The 19,511-nt window shown below is 39.5% G+C and overlaps 1 protein-coding gene and 1 pseudogene across 1 annotated transcript; one reads left to right on the forward strand and one right to left on the reverse strand.

The window, feature by feature from the left end:
* Positions 1 to 417: 417 nt before the first annotated feature.
* LOC144703173 (WW domain-containing protein) lies at positions 418 to 12,124 on the reverse strand. The gene is made up of 15 exons (XM_078575283.1): positions 11,643 to 12,124; positions 10,709 to 10,831; positions 10,598 to 10,632; positions 10,383 to 10,461; positions 10,215 to 10,293; positions 9,696 to 9,767; positions 9,311 to 9,382; positions 9,089 to 9,225; positions 8,484 to 8,540; positions 6,622 to 6,808; positions 2,256 to 2,478; positions 2,037 to 2,102; positions 1,771 to 1,890; positions 1,217 to 1,268; positions 418 to 884 (listed from the first exon to the last, which is right to left on the reverse strand). The coding sequence occupies exons 2-15, from the start codon at positions 10,823 to 10,825 to the stop codon at positions 732 to 734; spliced, it is 1,449 nt and encodes a 482-aa protein (XP_078431409.1). The 5' UTR covers positions 10,826 to 10,831; positions 11,643 to 12,124; the 3' UTR covers positions 418 to 731.
* On the forward strand, positions 7,926 to 8,037 carry LOC144703968 (5S ribosomal RNA; annotated as a pseudogene).
* Positions 12,125 to 19,511: the final 7,387 nt, after the last annotated feature.

A 19,511-nucleotide genomic window follows, 5' to 3' on the forward strand; every position in this document is an offset into this window, starting at 1 on the left:
AACAAAAATTATTGTCCTTGATTATTAATATTACGAAGTCACTTAATGGGCTGACTGGGCTATCAAACCCGACTCTCAGAGCCGCCGACCGCAGTGAATAAATGGGCTTCCTGGGCCAGCCAAGTCGGGTAACCCTTCCCAACCAACAGAACCGAGAGACTAAATGGGTAAACCTGAACCGACCCTGCCCAACCCAGCTGACCCACACCGACCCCGGGTAGACCTGAACCCAGGTTGGGTTAGAGGACCAAAGGTTAGCAGGACCGTAGAGAGAGACTGTTGTTAATAGAAAATACATAGGAAGAGGGAGGGAAAGGGTAACAATGAGAGAGAGAGAGGGAGAGAGAGATAAAGAAAGAATGCAAATAACAGAAAAGGAGAGTTTACACAAAATATGGTCAAATAATATCAGGAACCTAGCCAAAGCATCAACTTAGATTGGATATTGAACACATACAATTTATTAGGACACATCCAAAGTTTCTAACACTATCACAAACTTTTCATACATAAGAAGGGCCAAGACAAGTGAAAAAAACCAGTAACTTTACAACTACCCTGCCATCTACTACTCAAATCTAAACTAACTAACACAAAACACAAAAAAAAAGGCAGGAGTAAAACTAAATACTTGATTTCTTCCGAGCAATGCCTTTTATATTTGTTGGAATATTACCAAAATTTTGGCCCGATATGATCTTCCGCGTGCCGAGAACCAAGGATAAGCTTGATCAGTCTGCATCACCAAGCCCATCGCTGCCATCTCCTCTCTTGGATATTGGAGCCATATTAGAACCAGGTCTCTTGCTCTGTGAAGCGATCTCCGCGTTCCTCTTTAGAACAGCTCCAGGAGAAGGGTAGGGACGTTGCTGAAACAGTGGGCCCTGGGAACGAGTTTGGACACAATTGAGATTCAATTGGAAAATAAAAATAATCCTATGAAGAGTTTATAAGTAAAAAAATATCATTATAGTTTAAGGAAATCCACCAGCAAATTTGCATGACCCAGTCCTTCATTAGAGTTATCCCAAACGCATAATCAGGATTAACAAATGGGTTATTTCATTTTCATTAAATGTAGGTCAAATGTTAGTAGAGCTCGAGGAAGTATAGTTAAATATCATAAAATGCACATTTTGCTGTCTGACGATAAATGTAATTAAGATTTTATCAATTTAAGGGACGTAATTTTCACGGTGAAGAAACAGAGACATACAGTGGCTGTCGTGTCAGCCGCTCTTGGTTGCACACCTTTCAAGCCAACGACCCTGCAAGAGACCGATTATCATTTCACTAATTAATTGGGGAAAAACTTAATTAATTTTTCATAATTGATTGTTATAACATTACTCTATTTTCCATTTCTATAAAAGAAACTTCATCATGCTTGGCATGATGAAATACTCGGATTTCAATAGGAATGCGGAGTTACAAAAACAATGTTTCAGCTTATTTTCTCTAACATATCTGATCCTTAGACGTAGGACGAAGTAAAATATAAATAAATCCCAGCCATGGGATGATAAGGCAGTCAAGGACAGCAAAGGACTTCAATTTTAACTCATTCTTCTTGTCTGAACTCCTACGAGATAACTGAAGATATTTGAAGGGTAGAACTACCATAAGCGGCAGAAAACCTAAATGGCCCAAGTGGGTTGAACTGACAGAAAAACCCCTAACAGGAGTTATAGGCTAAACTTCTAATGTAGATAAACATTATGCCGTAGCCAAATGATTAAAAAATATGCACAGTGGATATATACAACATACCAGCCACCTCGAGGAGCATCTGAATATGAGCTAGGATCCATTGGGTCTAGATCATCTTTCTCCTTGAAAACACGTTTTCTGCCTTCTCGTTTTTTGTTTTTACCAGCAGGAGGTTTCAAGCTGGGTAACACAAAAAGGTCATACTCCGCCATGATCAGCCATTTAAACGCCCAAATAATAGAAAATGTTTGTTCATGAAGCCAAAATCTTGTAGATAAATATCAAAGAGAGCACATTCGTGAATCAAGTAAATGGAAGCATTGTACCTTGCCCCTGTTTGTTGAAGATTACTGGCAGCATCAGACGCAGGGGGGATGGGAATATTGAGGATCCTGCACATTGAATTCGGATTACCCACTATATCATTATGACCTCATGGTGAACAGCAGAGAATATTAACAGAGACTTATTTCAGAAATGCCAATATTTCCATATTGGAGCAAGGTACTAGAAAATAAGGCAGAAGATAGGAGGAGCTATCTTACCTTGCGCAATGATTACAGTAACCTGATAATTGGACGAGATTAACTCCCCATCCACCACATTTTAAGCATTTCACCAAAGGAGAAACTCCATTATCACTACGGCCAGCAGGCATAGCAGCAGAGATAATCTGGCACTTCACTTGGGGTGGGGGTCGATCTCTATCTGAACTTGGTCGTTCCCACTGTGTGGCATGCGTCTTTGTATTGTAGTAGTAAGTGCGACCTGAGCAAATAAAGTTAGTTTTATTTTGTAGATATTCTATACAGAATGGCGACCAACAAATATCATGGAATAAACAAAATTCTCTAGCCTCACGATTGAAAAATTCTCTCTCTCTCTCTCTCTCTCTCTCTCTCTCTCTCTCTCTCTCTCTCTCTCTCTCTCTCTCTCTCTCTCTCTCTCTCTCTCTCTCTCTCTCTCTCTCTCTCTCTCTCTCTCTCTCTCTCTCTCTCTCTCTCTCTCTCTCTCCCTCTCTCTCTCTCCCTCTCTCTCTCTCTCTCTCTCTCTCCCTCTCTCTCCCCCTCTCTCTCTCCCTCTCTCTCTCTCTTCCTTTCTCTCTCTCTTCCTCTCTCTCTCTCTCTCTCTCTCTCTCTCTCTCTCTCTCTCTCTCTCTCTCTCTCTCTTCCTCTCTCTCTCTCTCTCTCTCTCTCTCTCTCTCTCTCTCTCTCTCTCTCTCTCTCTCTCTCTCTCTCTCTCTCTCTCTCTTTCTCTCTCTCTCTCTCTCTCTCTCTCTCTCTCTCTCTCTCTCTCTCTCTCTCTCTCTCTTTCTCTCTCTCTCTCTCTCTCTCTCTCTCTCTCTCTCTCTCTCTCTCTCTCTCTCTCTCTCTCTCTCTCTCTCTCTCTCTCTCTCTCTCTCTCTCTCTCCCTCTCTCTCTCTCTCTCTCTCTCTCTCTCTCTCTCTCTCTCTCTCTCTCTCTCTCTCTCTCTCCCTCTCTCTCTCTCTCTCTCTCTCTCTCTCTCTCTCGCTCAGTTTCTGTAACATCCCAGTCCATCTAGTCCATGGAGCTGATTATCCATGTCTTTATCCTTACTCTCCCTTCCTCTTGGGACAATTGGGACCACTGCATATCTTTTTTTTGGAAAGTAGGAGGGACAGTCGCCCGAAAAAAAAAAGGTGACCACCATTATGAAAAGGCAGGTTCATCAGGGCCTGCCTACATTAGTTTCAGAATATCCCCCCTCAGTGCCCATCCTGAAGGATCCAGGTCGCCCTAACCCCCTGGAAATCCTGGATCGCCCAGTCCGTAGAAGCTGTCCTGTCCCTAAATATCACCGCATTCCTAGCAGCCAAATGGCCCACAGCATCACCTGTACCCCACTTCTCTCTTCCTTTGACACCTGCCCCTCCAAATCGAATTCCAGAAAGACTTCTAAGAGGTCATATCCACCTGTGAAATTCCTTGGCTGGCCCAAATACCAGTTAAGGAGCACTTGAAAATAGAAGTTTACAGTCTTCTTCCCCTCCTGAATATAACATGCATTCTGTCAATGTCTTCAGGTACAGCCTTAGGGAAAAAGGCATGAGTTATTATTCTTCTCTGAAGTAGGAGCCAACAGAAGATGTGTACCTTCAGTGAGAATATTGGTCGCCACATCAATTGACAGGCTCTGGGGCATATCAACCCCCCAGGACCTTCTTGAATCATTGTGTTGGTCTTTCGGACCGAAAAATAGGCATTGGTCCAATTCAGCCATCATGATCTTCATAACAGGGTCTCATTCAGGCTAATGATTTTTGCATGTCCAGAAATTCTCCAATCCTCTGGTCCGACAGGGCACCATCTAGAATCGGCCTCCATGCACCTTTCCGACAAATACTGTGGCATTGGGACTCCATGCAAGCACATGAATCTGGGAAACGTCTTACACAGAATTCTTCGTGATGACCATGCATCTAACCAATATTGTTTGTCCTCTGGGCAACTCAGCATCTGGTTACCCCTCAGCTGTCATGATAGCATGCCTGAGTAGTACAGACAACGAGTGCATCTGCCACAAGGAGAAACCATTATGGTGCTAATGGGCACCCTCGCCTAACCCACCTTTTGTGGTTGGATTTCTCCTCCTCCTTGGTGTTTGTTCACTAACACTGAGAATGAGTGGGATGTGATGCATCTCCATACCCATAGTATCCATGCCCTGGGAAAGTCCCACAAGAAATCCCAATCCAAGGAATCGTATGCCTTGGAAAAGTCCAGCTTCCCAATAAAGCCCCAGGTACCCTTACGAATAACATAAGGCATTTTTATGTTTCTGTCGCTCCAATCTCTCCTTATCTGCTTCTGCCTAAACCATCTCTGCTCTGCGTCCAACAGAGTCAACAATGCATCAAGGACTTCAGAGCTTCCATCAAAAGGTTTGCCAATAATACCATGTTCGTCATCTGTGATGAACAACGAGGATTCATAATTGTCCTCATCATCTAAAAGGATAAAAAAATCAACTTTGGGACAATAACGACTTGTTAAGGTGATACACCTATGTTGTATCAATGAATTATCTCCAATAGAAACTCAAGAATTTGCCAATATTTACCCAATCGTGAGTCTGGATCCGATGTTGAGAGAAAGAAACGAGAAATAGAAAGATAAAAGAATCAGACGATAGGACGACTCGCCCTTCCCGTGACGGAGCTCCTTCCTCCTCGTCGTAGTCCCCTTTCAAGATCTGCGGTCTAGCTCTGCGTCTCTGGTCCTCCGGCAACATAACCGTCGCTGGCCTGAATCCAGAAAAACGTCCTCCTTTCCCTCAACTATGACTCCCTCTTATTTATAGGTCGAGTCCCTGATCAGGTCCGGTCAATGGTCCGTTGACCCCCCACCCTTTCCTTCTTTGGTACTTTCTTGAAAAGTACATATCATATGGTCATGTGTCAACAATTTTTGGACAGATGATGCGGCGGATGACATAATCATCATTGTCATCATCATCTTGATGAAGAAATTGAGGAGTCATTAGCCCTTGTTGATGGTGACAGCAAACCCAACCTCTTCCTACCTTGATCGTCTTCTCATTCCCCTCTCCCAGGTGATGATCCCTGCCAAGGAGTCCTAGGCACATAGGCTTAGCCCTTCTGACAATAGACAACCCTTCCATCTCTCTTTCCCTCTCTCCTGCTCTTTCCTAACCTAGTTTGGAACTAGCAAACCCCTTATTCTGGCCATTTGACATTGGAATTCCATCACATTCTTGATTTATAACATCTAAATTCTTTTGTACAAGCAACAATCCAACTTTATATGAAACCATTAATAGTAGATTAAAGATAAGCGGTTGAACTGAAAATTACACAATTTTCCAGTTTTTCATTGAAACCAAACTGGAATAAATAACAACAAATAATCAAAAATGGAGCAACAACATGAATATGCCACAACTTATAGAACTGTAAAAAAAAAGAACCAAAAGACAATGATTTCACTAGAAATAGAAGCAGAAAGATATCAAAGAAGACATGAACATACTGATACGAACCCCTGGTAGTATCAATGATCTCACAATGTACTTTTCGTTTAAAATGGAATAAAATGTAGTTTATGCTCAAATGTCTTTCGAACATAGCATAGAAAGAGAGAGGGAGAGAGCACAAAAGTGGAAAAAGTGAATGATTGTCTGCAAGAGGCAAGATAATGAGGAGAAAGATGATCGATAGTGATGAGGAAAGAGATAAAAACCCAATCTGTAAAATGAATCTTCCTATCCTCTTCACAAGAGCTTAAGGCAATTAAATGGAATTGCTAGAAATACCAAAAAAAACCCTATTGACTTGCAGGATGATAAGACCAGAATATGTTACGATCCCCATGGAGATCTAACAAAATCAAGAAATGGGACGAGGGATAGAGAAGAGAATAGGAGAGATGGAAGAGGGTAGAGATAAGAAGAGAGAACGATAGGTGAACAAACTCTCAAGAACCTCCGAATCGGGAGTTCTTGCTCTCATGGAAGCCGGATACAGTTACTCGTGCCAACAAACCACAAGTCGATCTTTCATCAAAAGTCCTTCTAATGACCTTACAAGGCGGTATTTATAACCCTAGGATTTCAAGAATCGGTTATTTCATAAGGACTCTAACAGAATACCCCTAGAGACAATGGGGATCTCATCACATACTACGAAACCTCATAGATAACTATTGTATATGAAACCAGAAACATAAACTTCTTCCCAAGAAATGAGGGGAAGTATCTTTCAGGTTCACTGACAGACAAATTTGAGAGGCTTAGTAAACTATTTTCCGAATTTAAGACTACCCAACTTCGAAAGGAGTAAACTGATTACTATGCATAATTAATCTTCAAGAGATCTGATAAAAAAAATGCACTGCTTCCTTAAAGATGGCAAAAAAGAGGGGCAGAATATACCGCTATTGTTGTCAACTCCCTCTTTCCACCCATCTGGTAACGGTGGAAGACTGGGAGTGTTAAGATATGGTCGATTAAAAGGATGCTGGGAACTTTCAACACTCTTGACAGGACGTTCCCACTGACTTTGACCGGTGGTCTCTGAATAAAAATATGTATGTCCACTTACAGGATCTTTTGCTTCCACCTAAACAAAGAAACTCACGTAAGGATGGGATGTATAGTATTACACAATGAAGAAATCAAAAATTGAGACAGACAGGGGCTCCAACAGAAACAGGAAGGGGATGGACCCTCATAACCTGCGTTTGGGTTCTTTGAATTAAATTGATTGAGAGGATGAGAGAGCATCCAAAATGGACCCATGTTAATAGGTGATTTCAAAGAGGTATAGGAGAAAGAGAAAGAAGCACATTCATAAGACAATAACATTAACTTCGAAATCCATAGACAACAGCAGGCAAGAATATACAAATTTCGAATAGTATATTAATTGTAAAAAGGATGGCAAAAAAGTAATGCCTTCAACCTATTCTATATAGATGTTATTTTCTTAACCTGTAGTTTTCTTTCCGTCTCAAAATTATCTAAAACATGTGATAAATAACTCATAATAGCTATCGTCATGACATAAAAATGACAAGATTAGAGATCCAGAACTGTGAATAGTAAAGCCCAGTGAAATTCATCCAGACGTTCATCAGCTTTATGAATATGATAACTGTAGAACACAGGCGTACATTCCTATGTTTCTCCATAAATCTTTAGTAATATTTTCCTTAATGTAACATGCATCGGACCATAAGTGAATAGGCCCTTACAGTGTTGTTTTTACTTAAAGTCACTTGTGTTTGTTTTCTTTTAGTGGGCCCACCCCAGAATCTTTCCCACCACAATGTTGTCTATACTTCAAGCAAATCTGGGAAGATAGCCTCTCGGCATCCATCTGTTTCCGTTCTTGATAGAAGCTATCATGCAAGCAAGAGGAGAGGGCACCAAGTCTCACGTGACTCGGAGCTTGAACGATTCAAATATCTGAAATGTGGAAGCAGAACTTATAAATAAAGGGGATGGCTGGAGCAGAAGGGGATCGGCTATTTATTGATTCTTGGAACGTGGAGCTGCGGCTTTTGGAGAGAAGGGAGATACTCTCGTCATCGCGCGGCAGGTCCCTTATGTTCGCTAGGTCAGTTTTCAAATGGATTGCCGTCTCTTGAAGAATTTCCAATAATAACAATATCTTAGTGGTGTTCATATTCAACCTCAGTCCAGTATCATAACATTGTCATTATCAAAGAAAACTACACCAGTATCAGCACACTAGTGTACCGGATCCCATTAGAACTCCGAAGTTAAGCGTGCTTGGGCGCGAGCAGTACTAGAATGGGTGACCGCCTAGGAAGTCCTTGTTGATGACCACAGCATGGGCATGTGATCACAGTTCAAATTTTCAAAAAAAAAATTATCAAAGAAAACTCTGTACACACATAAAGATAGATTGAAGCATTCCAATCCAAGGTTCAATTTCGACTGTGAAATTTAGTGGGTGTGAGACGCAAGAGGAATAGCCATAGTGAGCAGTTTGAAAAACCAGACAAATTAAAATCAGAATTAAAGAACAGCTAAGATTGACGCATAATTGGAAACATCCAGGATCAAGGCCAGACTATTCGTTTTCAGCATATGAGGTGCTGAGACTATTCTTCAACATATTCCATTCACAAAAATTACGCTACCATTGATTTTCAAAGGAAGCCAGGAAATATAGGTAATCTTTCAACCTGATTAAAAGACAGATCGATATGTGAAAATATTTTTTTTGAAGAAACATATGTGACAATAATAGATCAATAAATACAGACCCAACCCGGGGGGAGCTTCAGGACATTCCCATCATCATGTGAAACAGTCGCAGAGATCTGAAACCAGAAACAAGTAATTCATTAAATGTTCACCAAGGAATACATCTCAAAGACTCCAGTATTATTAAACAAAATACGAGATAAATCATTAAATGATTATCCTTCGTTCAAAAAAGAATTTAAATGATTATCATAATTATTTTTCAAACACACATTATCATTTGCATAGTGATGTTGACAACTTTTGTTTATATGATGGAAAGCAGAAAATTGGAGAATCAATGATCAAAGAGTAGGTTTTCTAAAGATAGTTCATCAATCTGGCAGCTGGTGAATTGTTTATTATTGAGCGAGCAGGAGCTTGGTTTAATGATATTGTGGGATCTCTGGATGTAGAGGTCAGTGAACAGCATATTCCTCTACAAAATTTCCAAAAATTTAAGAAAATTAATCGTTATTCCATTTTCTGTCTCGTCATATTAATGAGCAAAAACAGAAGTGTGCAATCAAATAAGATAAGGAGATGGATCTCAAATAGGCGGGATAGCTTAAACACATGAGCTGATAAATTATACCCTCTGAAAAAGGAAAGCAAGGCGATTTACCGTCTCCCTATTCTCAGAACCATTGGCTATGTCATCTTTCAGAAGACCCCTAGCCTTTAGTCTCTTTCTTAGATATTCTGGCAACTCATGTGCACCTCTTCGTTCAACCTCAGGAGTACTTTCGTCTTTAGAATTGCCTGAGTTAACGAAAATGGAATAAATCAAACTGCTCAATTTCTGCTAAAACCAACTTATTTTTGGTTGAAAAGGTGTGCAATTAACCTGTCATGGTTGACAGCGCATGGTACGCACCACCGCCAGGAACACCATACCCATTACCGATTTCATCGTTTCCTGCGTGAAAAATAACCAACAGAAGAATAATTTAATGTAAACCCATTTATAAAAATATAAATTGATGACGTTTTTTTTAACAAAATCAATCGATGACTTTTAGTTCCTAAAGTTTTAATATTTTTCTCTCATGCAAAGGAAGTCCCTCCAAAAGGACTCACGGTACAATTTTAACAACTATTTATTAAAGAAAATGAGTATTCGCTTTAATGATGGTCTTCAGAATTGCCTGATTAATAAAACCTGGAATACATGAAACAGCGTGATTTCTCAAAAATAAAATTATTTTAGGTTGGAAAGGTATGAAACTAACCCGACATAGTTGACACTGCGTGATATGCACCTCCACCAGGAACACCATACCCATTACCAATTTCAACGTTGCCTGTAAGAAAAATAATGAAATAAACATCAGAATAATAAAACATAAATCAATTTCCAGCATCAACTAATAAAGTTATATCCTCAAAAGTTTTAAAACGTTTCTCTACTTCAGAGGAAGTCCACTAATTATCACATTATAAATCATTTATTTTGAATAAAATTCTTCACCACAACGAGATTAGCCCCTAAGTCGCATAAAAATATCGCATAAAAATACTAAAAAATAGCGAAATTCCCAAAAGAGTTTTGAGCCAGTGTCCAATACTCTTATCATTATTTAATTGTAGGAAGACGATGACCATAACTGCTAGAATCTTTTTCAAAAAAAATCATAACTGCTAGACCACGCAATTGAAATCTAAATATAACCACAGGGTTATCATCATCTGAATGGGCTCAGAAATAAAAATCGAGCAAGTGCGCATCAAAAAATCGCCAAAGGACTAACTATTAGAAATTGAGGGGGTGTTTCCACGTTTTGCTGAAATATCTGCTCTATGCTCAGTTGCCATTCTGAGAAGAACTCCCTGAAAAATAAATAAGACGATTGAACGATTGAGATTTAGTACTGATCCAAGTTTCATAAGAAGGGATGACGAGGCTAGAAGACACCGGCCTTGAGCGCACTGGGATCGTGCCGTTCAAATAGAATGTCCTTTGCATTTTCTGCAGGTTCCTGGATGCCTCTTGCAAGCCTGCACATAAGACAGGGAGAAGTGGAAGAATAAAAATTAGCTGCAATGAGAACAGAGACAAGAATATGATGAACTTTCCAAACATTGACAGGAAACTGGATTTGAACATATTCAATAGATGAATGACCAATTTTACCTTTGACTGTGAATTACTTGCTGCATACTGATTTCCTGTTGTTGATGGATGTAAAATAAAATTATTAGAAGAAATTTTAGAGAAAATATCAGAAAAAGGCAAGAACCATACTTGTTCACGTAAAACAGCCTCTTGAGCCGCTGAATTGATGGCCTCACTTACGGGCATTGGCAACTCAGATGGTTTAATAGGGTCATTCGTTGTGTCATCTCCTTTTTCGGTTCCCATTTTACACTGTTAATCCATTAAACAAGAGCGAATTTTTAGTAGAATAGTCAAAGATTTGAAAGAATGTAAGGCACAATTTCGTAGGTTTTTTTCAAGAAAATCATGTATCAAAACAGGGGGAAAATCTGATAGTATCAATTGGTTGGAGTATTTGCATAGAGTGACGCAAAAGACTGAAAAAAATAGAACATTTCAATTAGTTTTATACATCAATTAAACAAGGGTTAAATCTTTCTAAACTACTCAAAGATTTGAAAGAATGCAAGGCTTCCTTGCCCCTATTCCAACAATTTTGAAGGTTTTTTTTTGTGAAAATCACGAATTAAAAGCGGGGGAAAATTCTGATTATATCAATTGGTTGGAGCACTTGCACAAACGACCCAAAAGATTGAAAAATATAGAACACGTAAATTAGCTCTGTACATCCATTAAAAAAGAGCTCAATCTTTGTAGAATGCAAGGTTTCCCTGCCACCCCTCAACTCAATTCCAACAATTTTTAAGGTTTTTTATGAAAATCATGAATTATAAACGTGGGAAAACTCTTGATCGTATCAATTAGTTGGAGTATCTGAACAAAGTGACCCAAAAGAGTGAAAAATATGGAAAACGTAGAATAATGAAAGAATTTAAGACTTCGCCTGGTCCCCGCACACCTCATTCCAACAATTTCCCTTGGTTCTCTAACGAAAATTACGAATTAAAACACGCAAATTTCTGTATTACATCAATTAATTAGAACACGCAAGAAGCGAAATTGAAATTAAACTTGAAAGCGACGCAGTATTTGCACATAGGGATTCAAAAGAAAGGCATACATTCAGATTCCCGGCCGCGGCTTCAACTCCACTTCGATCTTCCTCCACAGAGAGTGCAAGAGAGATAGAAGTTGATATATTAAACTACAGAAGACACAGAGAGAGAAAGAGAGAGAGAAAGAGAGAGAGAGAGAGAGAGCAAGAGAGAGAGAGAGCAAGAGAGAGAGAGGGAGAGCAAGAGAGAGAGAGAGCAAGAGAGAGAGAGGGAGAGCAAGAGATAGAGAGAGCAAGAGAGAGAGAGCAAGAGAGAGCGAAAGAGAGAGAGAGCAAGAGAGAGAAAGAGAGAGAGAGCAAGAGAGAGAGAAAGAGAGAGAAAGCAAGAGAGAGAGAAAGAGAGAAAGAGCAAGAGAGCGAGAGAAAGAAAGATGAAGAGAGAGAAAAAGAGAGTTGTAGAGAGAGACAGAGAAAGAAAGAGAGAGAAATCACGAAAGAGATGGAGAAAGAGAGAGAAAGATAGAAGTATATATACAGAGAGAGAAAGAGGGAGAGAGAGAGAAAGAGAGTGAAAGAAAAGGAGAGAGAGAGAAAGTACCCATGCCCGTCTTGAAAGTAAGTACATACATAATTTTGGATAGTATACTATATAATATAATATTCATCTTATTGATTTTTACTGATCAATATTAGTATACATAACGGACTTGAAGAAAGATATATATTCACTTAAATTGGTATAAAAGGATATCATAGTATTTCTCTTATTAGGTGAGACTAGTACTGCCAGTCCACTTAAATAAAACTAAATACAAATATAACAATGTTAAACATAACAAATATATTTTAAAACTATTTAATCCTAATATTTAATGGACCAATTAAGTGCATTATCTATACCCCACAGACTAATCGAATTTCATACATCCGATGATATGTCATTTTAGGAAATTTTGGCATAACTATGATACATATTTTATTCTTCCTGGTATGAAATCACAAATCATGCATTAATTCACTTATTGTATTATTATAGAAATGCTAACGTGAATTTTGTATCTTTTACTGATTGTATCTGGTAGACACAATATCATTAAGCCATGTGTACTTTGATATTATTCAACTTTACCAAATCAAAAAAATATTATATAACTCTTTTTCATGTTTATCATATTCAGTGGTTGAATTGAATAATAATAATAATATATGAGTGGATGGATCAGTTGTCTTCTTCCATGAACACATAATGAAGAAGAACCACATTTGAAGTTGAAGAATTGATGTGAGAAGCACATAATAAATTATCACATATAAGGTAGATAAATCTGTTAATATTTTATTTTTTAAGTTGAAACAGAAAATAATAGGAAAAAAAGGGTCAAGATCCCTCTCAAGAAAGCTCACATTCACATCATGGAGATCTCACAAGAGAAATATTTCACAACCTGCATCTTGCATGGCAGTAGACATGGTCGTTCTGTTCTGTTCGTTTGAAACGAACACAAAATTCGCACAAAAGAACCGCACAGGCCCTTGTTCTTTGTTCTGTTCTTTTTCTTTTTCGAAAACGAACAAAATTCGTGCATTCGCACAAATTCGCACATTCGCACAAAATTAGACTAAATTTCGCACAAAGTGAACAAAAGAACAGAACACGGGTCTGTTCGATGTTCTGTCCGAATTCATTTATGTTCTGTTTGGAAAACAGAACAGAACGAACAATTCGCACAAATTCGCTCCAAAAGAACGGAACGACCATGTCTACATGGCAGTACCCATTAAGGGGGCACCCAAGAATGTGAGTACTTCTCTTCCAAACTCTGGCCCTAGTGTTACACCATCATGCGTAGAAAAGGACAGCCTAGATGGTCAAGCTACACCCAATAACCAGCCGATATCAAATAAAAATAAATAAGATTGATGAAAGTTGTATAATGATTGCATTATATAATATCAGAAAATCCCCTACTGATACTTAACAATTCACAAAAATTCAAAACATTGCCATGAAAATATGATCAATCCTTTTAGGCCTGATAACATCCATATATAATCACTGTAACACAACTGGAAATTTAAATATGGTTATATTAACCCACTAAAAGATTCTTTTACGAGCACCCCATGAACTATATAGTGCATATAGTTCGTTCATGATCCATAAAATCAAATTTTTGCCATTTTTACTAATATCTTCTATTAGGAACCTCAAAATTAGTGGGGGACCCTTCTTGTACTTTTATAGGTTGAGGAGAGTCATTTACATATGTGTGATGGCTTAACATGCTCACGAAGGCCATGGGAAAGCTAAATAATGTATGAATTCACATTAGCCTGAATGACACAAATCAAGGAAGCACATTGAAGTAAGGAGGTGGCGATCAGCTTACCTTTACAATTGAGTCCTGAAAGTAGGGTGATCTAGGTATCTAGATATTCTTCTATATGAACTTCTTAGTAAGTTATCCACTTGACTCTAAGGGGCTATTGCTCTGAGCAGATTCGGATCACTTAAAAAAATACAGCTCAAATATAGGTTTTAGAGTTTGACCCTGAAGATAGGCTTTAATTCAAAAACTCCGCTTGTTCCTTTGTCTTTCATGTTCTTGAGCCTATTTCAAAACCAAAGACGTGGAGTTTAAGAATGGTGAAAGTAACCAGAGAAAAAACAAGTTAATTCATCTTCATTTTGATGTTATGAAGTGAATTCATCTGAATTTTTTGAATTGAAATTAGATTGAGTTAATTTGAATTTGAATATATAACAAACTTGATAAGATAAATTAATTCAGGAATTTCATCAAACACCTCAAGACTCTTTTGCATATCCAACTTTTCTATCACATTTGATTTCTGATGTTTACATTAAGAATGATTTAAATAAGTTCCTAAATAAAGAAAATATACATATAATTCCCCTTTTTTTTCTTGATATAATCTATCATTATTTTCTACTAATATATGTCATTAGCTCTTCAAATCATATTACTCATCTCTAAAACATCTCTTTAATTGGCAAAACCATGGTACCTGGTACAACCAACCCTAGGGTCATACTCATACAATGATCCAGCCATACCCTATATGCCACCTAAGGGGGTTTATATATGTTTGCAAGAGTCTGTAGATGTGGAATGAGCATAAATATCCTTATATACACATAGACCCCACTCCCCACTCTTTCATGCTCATGTCAATAAGAAAATGCATAGAATAGTTGTACCTCCATTGATCACTTCGTAGACCTCAGATGCTGCAGTGGTTTCATGTTCCTAGGAGACCTTGGTGTGTGTAAGAGAGGAGGTGCTATCATCACCTTCATCTGATGTTATTGTAAGAGTACCACTACGTAGTCAACACATATACAAGTAGTTATGAATGCCCCCCCAATGCCCCATGCCATGTGATGGTGCGACGCAGCCAGTGGCTCCATGATCGTCTTCGGAGATGTCAACCTCGTCAGTGACATCACCGCCAGTTCGCGTCCAGCCTGCGCGGCAAGCTAAAGCGACAACGTGCATGCCCTGATTCAAATATACCGGCCCCTTTATCGTATTTCCCTTCGTTATTTCGTCAGACTTCATTCATGTGTCGTTTCTTCTTTTCCATCGTTTTTATCTTCGTTTTGCGCCTCTTTATCTCCCCTACTCGCTGTAGTGAGGGGAAATCCAACCTATAAAGATTTCCCCTCCACCCCCCACAAAAAGGGGTAGAAAATTCCCTTCTTCCTCCTCATCCTTTTCCTTTCTTCCCCTTTGGTTTTTCTTTCTTCCCTTTCTTTTATTTTCTTTTTGTGGGCTTAGGCCTGTTATGTTAAGGCCCATCCAATCCCCCCCATAAAAGGGACATGACGGCGCCCTAAAAACTTACCCCTTATTTTTTTGACTAAGTGTTTTCTTTCAAAGAAGTTGTTCAGAAACGAGAGAGCCACCGCTCCCGATCGAGGAGGGGAAGAAGAAGAGAGGAGGAAGGAGAAAGGAGGAGAGAAGGATGAGGAGAGAGTGAGGAGGAGAGAAGGAGGGAGAGGAAGAGAAGAAGGGGAGGGGGGGGGGGGTCGCACTTGCACCGGACAGGTGAAGTCGCTCTCCCGCCGCCGATTGCCCGCTCGTGCGCCGCAGCCGGATTCCCACGCGCGCCGCCGCTAGCGACTTGGGCGCGCCACCGTTGCGGCCGTGCCCGCGGTTGCTGCCCGCGTCCAATGTTCCCGCGCGTCCCGCGCACCGCTGAGCCGCCCTCGCACGGGGCCAACGCCGCCCGTGCGCGCGTGGTTCTCTTGCACCCGCCACGATTTCCTGTCCGCCCCCAGCGCCGATCACGAGCGCAGACATCTGCTGTCTGCCTTGTGCGTGTTCGTCCACCCACAGAAGCCCTCTAGTGGTCGCTGCCCGTGACGTGCTTGCACTGTTGTTCAAGGTGCGCCAATCACCGAGCGCCACTCTTGCACCGAGTCGAGCCCGCTCGCGTAGCATCCCTCACATCCGCCACTCGAGGACGTCACTCCCTGCCGTTCGAGCCAATGCCGCCGCACCGCATTGCTCCATGCTGTCTGCACACACTGAGGTCTCCACACTTTCCCCTCACTCCCGTGAGCCGCCGGGTTCTTGACCCGTCATCTCGGCCGCCCCTTTGCACTCACCACTACCGTCATCTCTGCGCTCAGCACCCGTCGGCCCGTGCGCGGTACCCGGCGCCCGCCACGCCCTGACCACTGCCTGGCTTGCCTCGCGCCCGTGCTTGCCGCTAGACCGCCGGTGCCAGCAACCATCGTCGCCGTGATCGACAGCCGGCCACTATCTTTATTCGTGCCTGACGATGTCGCCGTCGCCGCTGCTCGCATGCACCGCCGATCACTCACCGAGTTCCTGCCCAGCTGCGCCCCAGCTACTCCTTCACCCCATTACGCGCCAGGTCGAACGCACGAAGCCAAGGACGACGGGCAGCGGATACTGATGATGTACGTCTACTCTGCCCCGTCTCTTATTTCCTTCAGTGCATAAGGTGTATGAGGTGTAGCTTGGCACCCCACGGGCTGGAAACTACTCGGTATCTTCTAGAGCATGAGGTGTAGCTTGGCACCCCACGGGCTGAAAACTACTCGGTATCTTCTAGAGCATGAGGTGTAGCTTGGCACCCCACGGGCTGGAAACTTAACCTATCGATCGGGTTAAATCGATCCTTACTTGATTAATCTATATGTTGATATAGTCAATTAATAAGGTTGGTCAATAACAATTATTGGACCACTAAAGTTATTAACTAGAATGATACATGGGCCTAGAGGGTCACACACATAAGATCATAGGGGCGTTGGTGAGTATATTTTACTTTATGGGTTTTTGAGAAAAGCTTAAGTAAAATATAAATAAGGAAGGGGCACTCCTTTTAAGCGCGCAGGCTAGCCAGAATTGAGAGCTTCCCCTTTCTCCACTCTGCTATCTTCTCCACTCAACCAAGGTGAGTGTCTCCATGGTGAGAAGATCTTCGAGATTTTCAAGGTGAGTTAAAGAAGAAAAGGTGGAGTTCCAATGCCAACGTGATTGCGTGGATACTTCTAGAAGCTGGACACGTGAACAACTTCCGAACATTCTCAGAGTAGGAAAGTAAAGGGTAGAAGAAGTTCCCCACAAGGTACATATGATGTATTAATTTTAAAGATCAATTTTGAATCAAGTCACATGCTTCCACATCATGGAAACCATGTTTTCCATGGTTGAACCCAACAGTGGTATCAGAGCTAGGTTCTAATTCACTTAGTTCAAAAATAATGGAAATCCATACAAAAGTACATCCAAAAAGTAGATACTTAAAAATTTTCAGTCACTATTACCTTTAAGAAGTAAATTATCCCAATATTTCTCTTATTAACTACAATTGCTATGCATACCCTCCCTTTAACAAAAGTAAACATTATATACTATTGGTGTCTATAATATTTATACTTCTTCTATTATTATCTAAATAATATAAGAAACAAATCATCCAAATATAATCAGTTAATATTGGTTCACATACTCCAATAAAACCAATGAAACATCCAAATGTAATTTTTGTCATGACAATGTTTATAATATAAAAGTGAAGTATGCCAATAGTTCTCTTACGAGTTAAGATTGGCACATGCAACCCCTGCACACAAAAGTATTTCTGTTATGTAGTCTTGTCACCTTAATCAATGTACAGTAGAAAAGCTACACATCTTGGTATTTATCTGATCGGTTTTCAATAGTTCCACAAACACGACTTAAAGAAAGTAATACAAAATAAATCAACCTAAATTTCTTTTTATCAATTAAGATCGCTACATGTGCTCCACTTAAAGGGGACCAGTTGGTTCCTTGTGGTTCTTGTTTATATTTCTCTAGTATCAAATTAATCACCAATCTTGAATGATCTTCCTTTAAAAAATACAAAAAATTAGTGTTATCATTTTTAACAATCCTACACTAAAAATACTAATAATGTCAGTAATCTTCCTTTCCCCTTTCAAAAAAAAATACTAAAAAAATTAATCTTATCATTTTAATCCTGGTTTCTTTAATTGTTATTTGTTGTTAGTATATTTTAGTATCATGACTTTTTTTATTTTGACGACTACAATAAAATATTAGGACTCCACTATTGATGCATGTTGACAACAACACCATTATGATTTTTTAGTCCTTCTATCAACGTTGACATCACACATTGTCGTTGACTTGACGTGCTGATCATTTTGGGGTGGGACTAGTTTGTTTCTTGTAATTCTTCTTTATATTTCTGTAGTATTGATAATTCCTTTTAAAAAATACAAAAAAATTAGTGTTTTCATTTTTAAAAAATCCTACAGTAAAAAAAATACTAACAAAAAATACCATGGCAATATTGGTCCTACCATTCACCATTGGCAGTGACACTGTTATGATTTCATAGTTCTTCTGTCAACGCCTACGTCAAACGGTGTCATTTTTGGGACGTGCCAATCCCTATTGGTGGGGGGGACCAGTTTGTCCCTTGTAATTCTTTTTTCATTATAGCATCGAGTGGATCACCAACCTTGGGTGATCTTCCTTCATCCTTTCAAAAAAATATACTAACAAACTAGTCTTGTCATTTTATTATAACAATCTTATGCTAAAACATACTAACAAAAAAATCAACTATGGTTATATTAATCTTATAGTGACTATTTTAAAATTTAGACAACTAAAACAAAATCTTTGGACTCCACATACAGACAACATCAACAGTGATGCCTGTTGAGAACAACATCATAGTGAATTTGTAGTCCTTCTATCAATCCCTGTAGTGGGAGGGGCTAGTTTCTTCCTTGTAATTATAGTTTATATTTATATACTATCGAGTCGATCACCAATCTCAGGCGATCTTCCTTTTTGCTTCCAAAAAAGAAATACTAAAAAACTAGTCTTATCATTTTATATTGAAAATATTAAAAAAATCTACTAAAAAAATAGCAACTATGGTAATATTGGTCCTATAATTTACCATTGGCATTTGGCAATGACAGTGTTCTGATTTCATAGTTCTTCTGTTGATGTCCATGTCACCCGTTGTCATTGTCCGGGCATGTCAATCCCTATTTTAGGGGGGACCAGTTTGTTCCTTGTAAGACTTGTACATACCATAGTATCGAGTGGATCACCAACCTCGGGTAATCTTCCTTTTTCCTTTCAAAACAAAATACTAAGAATTTAGTCTCAAGATTTCTTTCAAAACATACTAACAAAAAAAAAACCAACTATATTAATATGGGTCTCATAATTAACCATTGGCAGCTTAACCATGTATACAATGAAATGAATTATCCTTGTACTTCTCTGGGTCGCTAAGATCGCGACACGTACCCCACTCCATCAGATTAAATCCTCCTTCTTCATCGTTTATTCATTCAAAACAAAATACTAAGAATTTAGTCTTAAGATTTCTTTCAAAACATAC

Source organism: Wolffia australiana, chromosome 5 (assembly GCF_029677425.1).
Source record: "Wolffia australiana isolate 7733 chromosome 5, ASM2967742v1".
NCBI classification, from domain to species: domain Eukaryota; kingdom Viridiplantae; phylum Streptophyta; class Magnoliopsida; order Alismatales; family Araceae; genus Wolffia; species Wolffia australiana.

Bases quoted from the DNA above. Each gene is read 5' to 3' on its own strand.
- LOC144703173 (XM_078575283.1), bottom strand. From the start codon at position 10,825: ATGGGAACCGAAAAAGGAGATGACACAACGAATGACCCTATTAAACCA. The intron at 8,541-9,088 runs GTAAATCGCCTT...TTCTGGTTTCAG, and splicing joins GTTCTGAGAATAGGGAGACG to ATCTCTGCGACTGTTTCACA. The intron at 2,479-6,621 runs GTATATTCTGCC...TTATTTGCTCAG, and splicing joins GGGAGTTGACAACAATAGCG to GTCGCACTTACTACTACAAT.